Source organism: Gavialis gangeticus, unplaced genomic scaffold, assembly GCF_001723915.1.
Source record: "Gavialis gangeticus isolate Ggan-Ray unplaced genomic scaffold, GavGan_comp1, whole genome shotgun sequence".
NCBI classification, from domain to species: domain Eukaryota; kingdom Metazoa; phylum Chordata; order Crocodylia; family Gavialidae; genus Gavialis; species Gavialis gangeticus.
In genome coordinates, this window is record NW_017728992.1 from 160,844,054 (window position 1) to 160,850,266 (window position 6,213).

A 6,213-nucleotide genomic window follows, 5' to 3' on the forward strand; every position below is an offset into this window, starting at 1 on the left:
ATGCTCAGCCTGCTGGGGCCTGACAATGCCCCCTTCCTCCTCCCACCTCAGCTCAGCTTCCCCTCAGCTGAGGGCTCACTCTTGCACCCCCAGCTTCTAGCCTGAGCCCCTGCAGGCATGTGGCTGCATTTCCAGAATCAAATAGTGAATGTCTATTCCCTTGCTTGCTGGTTCAATCTACACGGGTTAGACTAACCTGCAAAGATTGAATTGATTTGGGCTTGGTCTTTTTGAATGTCTATACTTATCCTGGTGGGGCTGTCACGGAGCCCGTGTTGTCTCTCCCTTGGAGGCAGGGCAGAGGGCTATGGGGTATCCTCCACATGAGAGAAGTGTACAGGTGTTCAAGTTAGATTGGGAGGAAGGAAATCTTCATAGGTATCCTATCCTACCTAACTTATTGCAGAAGAATCTCTGCCTCAAGAAATCTTGTGAACATTTGTACAGCTGTCTTAGTGCCTGGAGAGAGACTTTTCCCATGGAACTTTATGGCCTGTATCAGCAAGCGTGTTTCATTCCTTCACCCTTGGCCTGCTTAGACATATGTTCCTTAAGTGGACAATCTAACCCTTAATTTACCTGTATTCCCTTCATTGCAACAGGCTGAAATCATTACTTACCATATAGTAAATTTGTTGTTCTTTTCTAAATATTACTGTATGCAATCATGTCTAACTAAACATGTCTATGTAATGAAATCCTGTGCAGGTCACAGCCAGATTCATATAAATGTAGTGAGAAAAGAATTCATGCCACCAGAATGAAAGGCTTTATATATTGCTGACATTTACCTGAGCTGTGAGCCATGGTAGTATAATGCAGCTGGTATTTGCATGCCTAAGAAAACAGTTTTCTTACAATGGCCTGTTTAGGTCTTTCAGTGTACGATTTCCATTTAGAATCCTTATGATTTTGAAATTGATTAGTACTATTTTTATCTTATGTAATCATTTTAAAGCATTGTAATGACACCTGGGGGGGGGTTTAAGTATTAATACTCAAAACTTGGAAAAAATTCTGATTATCAACCTTTTCTTAAAAGAAAAATGTTTCTATATGGTATCATTTCATAGAGATACAATCTAAATCCATATAGTGCCTTTAGATTCTTTAGAATATAAATAATGAATTGGGAGGTTAGGGAGGAGGGAGATTGAGTCTAGAAATCATTATTTGTTTTTTTCCCTTCACATGTTCTTCTGGCACTTCATCAGAAGTGAGTCATCATTTCTTTGAATGGCCACCTGCTATGTTTTTGAGTGATTACTGCGTTAAAAGTTAACTTGGCCCTGGCAGGTTTTTTTTTTGTTGTTTTTTTTTTTAATTAATTCTCCTTTTTGACATCATGTTTATTTAGCAATTGTTTTCTGCCACTGAAATGGAAATAGTTAGCATATGGCTATTATAAGCAGATATAATATTTTCCTTCTCAGGTTTCCAAACAAGAGCAGAAAAAAATGGACATCTCTGATGGAGGAACAGTTGAAACTTCTTCACGTTATAGTGGAGCGCAAGACAGTGGCATTGGCAGTGACAGCGTTAAAATCAGAATAGTTCAAATAGAACAACATAGTGGCACCAGCCAACATCGCATTGCCCAACCTTCCCGCCAGTCTTCCATTGTGAAGAACCTGAACTTCATTCCCTTTGACATTTTTATTACTGCAAGTCGGATATCTGTGATGACTTACTTGTGTACTGCTTTACTGAAGCCTAAATCAACGCAAGATCAGAAAGATGGTGATCAAGTAGGTAAAAGCTCATTAAACCTTTCAGAAACAGATTCAAGTATTGGTCAAGAGACTGAGAAACCCAGTCAGTCATGTATTTCATCAGTCACCGCAGATGATCTCTTGAACAGTAATGTTTCTTTGCCCACTGGAAGAAAGACTGGTCTACTGTCACTGGAAAGTCTTCACGCTTCCACACGGTCATCTGCTCGACAAGCCCTTGGTATAACTATCGTTCGACAACCTGGTCGCAGAGGAATTGGAGACACACAATTAGAACCCTTTTTGTACCTTGTTGTATCACAGCCTTCTATACTTTTGAGTTGTCACCACAGAAAACAGAGGGTGGAAATTTCGGTGTTTGATGCTGCACTTAAAGGAGTAGCCTCTGACTACAAGTATACAGGTAAGACCAAAGTCCATTGACTGTTAATATTTGTCTCCTCAAATAGAAATGTGATTATTGTTTTAATTGGTAAGAAGTCTTGTTTAGCCAATAGACTAAACAAAATATTTTAACAATTAAAACAATAATCAAATTTCTATTCCACAACTAAATCAAGCATATAAATGTTTGAACTTGGTTCAAATTGAACCCATTTTTGTTACTTTTGAATATCATGTCCTCAGCATTAGAAAATTAGAGGACTGTCGCATCACTTTAATGCATGAGGAGTCTCTAAAGAAATATTATAAATATTATAAACAATGATTTGTAAATATTGTCTTTTATAAAAAGTATTTTTGCACCTGCAAACCACTACATTTTTCATATTAATCTGTTAGTAAAAATAAAAGGTGTAGTAACAATTTGAATTTTGATGAGAATTCTAAGAAAATTACAGAATCATTCAGCAGGCTAAATATCATCAGTTAAAATGGAAATTAGGCTATCTGGAGTCCATTGTAGAAAGTTTTAATAGAATTTTTCTAGGAGCTGGTTAAATTGCAGCTTAACATCTTATATTATACCTCCCTGTAGCCAGGTCTTGACAGGGCAGGTGGAAGGGTAACAGGTAGGAATGACATGAATTCACTGTATGGAAGAGAAAAGGACTGACAGATGTCATGGGGAAAGGATTAAAAAGGGAGCAAAAATACCTTCTTCTGCTGCATCAGTGATGAATCATTGTCAGAAATAACCAGTAAAAAGATGTAGAAACCAGTTGTGCACAGTGGCTGTCATGTCTACTCTGCATCAGATGGGTACTAGTGGAGAGCTAAACTGTCAGACTATCAGACATAATTCTCCCATATTTCTACTTGTATCAACATTTTGATAAAACCCCCTTAGATGCTAGTTTGTAATATCTATTTTGGACTCTCACTTAGCTAAGCAATAGAGTTTCCTTTTTCTAAATGAAAGTACTCTATTGTTCATTTATCTATAGATATAATTTACCATATTTTATATGAAGCATTTATAATAATGAAAAGTCATTTGTGGGGGTTGAAAAATTCTTATCCTGCTTTCTAGCAGTACAGTGAAAGACATTACACTGTCACTAATGGATGGAGGAATGTGATGAGACATTCCATTTGCCCACCAAAGCGTTAGGTGCAATAAAGTGGGCAAATCAGGATGCAGGGAAACCAGTGAGATGAGAATATTTTGAGGGTGTCTCCAGCGCTTGATCTTGTGGTGTTTATACATCAGATCAAGGCTGTTGATGAAAAACATCACTTTCTGTGCACTTGCGCAATTTCATACATCACGTTTACTTTTTATAAAATTTCATAAATAAATACATTTTTGCTTAGATGTACTGAATTGTCATTGAGCAAAAGTGACCCTTCTGGTGGTTTCATTAAAATACTCTGTGGAAGAGCTTAACACAACTGCTACTTTTTATAAATCAAAATTTTAAAAAATCTTAATATTATTAAGATTTTCTGGTTCCCACTCTCTTTTGCTTTTTGTTTTATTCTAAACCCAATTTTCCTCTCTCCTCCCCTTTCCATATGTTTTTATCCTTGTATCGGGAAGAAACATGCTTCTGCAGAAGTTTGGGTAAAGGCTGTTAAGGAACTCCTCGTTTACTTCCTGTTGAATAGCTAATGATGCAATAACTAGAACCTATGCAAATACAAAGCAATCAGTGAATTGGATAATTTTGCAGTCATATTGGGATTGCTTTTTCATCTCTATTTCAAAAGTTACGATAATTCAACACGAAATTTATACCTGTTTAGAATTTGTGACTACAGTGTTGGTAACTGATAATTCATTAGTATAGTTTCAAAAATAAATACCTTCTATAGAAATGTGGTTGACCAAAGTAAGTCTAGGAAAATGAAATGACTTAGTGCCTGTGTGAGATATAACAGGTGAAGGATTTCTGGAGGGATAGGCCAAATTAAATGAACTGGTAAAGACGACACTTTGTAAACGGCAATTATTTTTCATCTCCTTATGTCAGATTATACCAGCGCATTATTTATATCTAAAATGTACCCTCAGATATAACAGTATGATTGACTTGAGTGAGATTTGTTGTACACCGATCAGGACACACAGGTGAAGGAAGCAAGAAACAGGAACCGGTTGAAGTGGCAAGCCACGGCTTCATTAACATGATACCAGAGAGAGATGATCTGTGCCCATTTCCCCATCTCACATATATAAAACATTTATATGGGTCCAGTCCAGGTTTGTAGGTCCTATACCATTTAACCAATAACTCAGGCTTAGGCTTTACTGGGCCTCTCTGTTAAGACTCAGCTGCTTTCTGAATCCTCTTACTCTTCTCTTTGCTGTGGGAGAAAAGAGCACAAAGGGGGGAGGGGGTAGATGCTGGTCTGGAAGGACTTCAGAGCTTTTATTTTCCCATAGGCACAGTGTCTACCAGTGAAGTCTCAGGTCCCACACTAGACACCAACCACAAGTGGTAATGAACTAAAATTTCCTACAAATTCCTAATATTATTTTTAAAATTCTGCTCATCTTAACCAAGCTGTGTCTCTGCAATACTGCAAGGCAGGACAAAAAACGTAGGAGGTTTCTGCCAGTTTTATGAAGTAGATAATCTAATTGTTTAGATCTACCACATTTTTGAGGATAAATTGCCATGAACTGTGTTATTTACTGCTATAAAACAGCAGCAGGAGCTTTGCAGCACATTTGCTGAACTACTGCATTCGGCTCGTGATTAATATTCAGGCCAATTTCTTTGACATTTTCTGACCACCTGCTAATAGTTTTGTCTGAAAGACATGTATCTTTCAAATAGAAGAATGGTATGAAATTTATTGAAGGAAACATCTTAGCTGCTGCTTACTCTCTACTGTAACCTCCTACTGTATTCCTTCCTGTGTCAGAGAAGGTTGGTGGAAAAGCACAGCATTTAAACTTGTACTTTGCATATGGACATTGCTTTTATTCAGTCTTTTTGGTAGAGGTACTTTATATTGGTGTTTGTATAGAAGGGAGAGCCTGAGAAATACATAATCCATGCTATAAAATTTTTATTGGCACTTATCTGGGATGTTTTCATTACTTAAAACTAGCAAAGCCATGAGTTGAGTTACACAGATCCTCCCAAACAAATGCCAATAAAAACTTGTTACTACGCCATCCGTGTGATGCATTCTAAATATGCTATATACACTCTTGAAAAAACTATGTTAGGAATGTTTTAGAGCATTTGTAATGATTGTACTGAGGCTATTTTTGTGCCCTTGTGAAAATTTAAACACTGTTAGTCCAACTACACATACATTTAGTTTTATGAACATATATAAAATACTCTGTCATAGCTCTTCTTTAGGGGAAACAATACAATAATAGTAGAGGCTAACAGACTGAAGAGGTGTTTGAAATGCATGATAAATTATGTGCCACAAGGAAACTGAAGAAAAGCACCATCTGAAACCTAAATGTTATTGCTATTTTTTGTTATTTAACTTTGATAAGCAGTAGAGTAAGCCATTCTCCACAATTTTACATAGCATCAGCACAACAAATCCACCCTACTTTCTGGTGCAGCTGCTGCTTATGTGGTCCTCATAGGCCAGCTAATACAGTTCTCAGATGAACTGAATTCTAATCTGAGCAGGTGAAGTGGGGAACTGATCACACTTAGATTCCATTTGCAATGTGTTCTTGTGTGTAACAGTTTGTCAGTAAAATTATAGAAATCTCCAAAAAGAAATAAAAATAACATTTAAGTGGTGATATAATTATTTGAGGGTATGGTGTGCATTTCTCTAGAACAGGGGTAGGCAATGTTTTTTTGTCTGGAGTGCCGAAAAAACCACAATGTCTACCTTGGAAGGTGCTGGAGTGCCGGCATGCCAGAAAAACAAAAAAGGGGGGGGAGGGGCGGGGAAGTTCTAGAGCAGCTGTTCTCCCCACTTCCTTTTCACCCATCGGAGAGAAGTAGACAGGTTTTGGAAACTCATGAAACAATGTCTCCCTGAAAAAAAAAAGCAGGGGTGGGGGGAGAGTGCATTGTATAGGGGCAGAGAGAAAAAGCAACTAGTG

General features: G+C 37.5%; 1 protein-coding gene across 4 annotated transcripts in view; it reads left to right on the forward strand.

Annotated features, from left to right (window-relative positions):
- Positions 1-6,213, forward strand: part of VPS13B (vacuolar protein sorting 13 homolog B) — a 1,046,600-nt gene that overhangs the window by 814,516 nt on the left and 225,871 nt on the right. For all 4 annotated transcript variants that reach the window (XM_019527996.1, XM_019527995.1, XM_019527993.1 and 1 more), the window contains one exon: positions 1,434-2,136. In XM_019527996.1, coding sequence (XP_019383541.1) covers positions 1,434-2,136 — 703 coding nt within the window. The remainder of the gene's footprint in view (positions 1-1,433; positions 2,137-6,213) is intronic.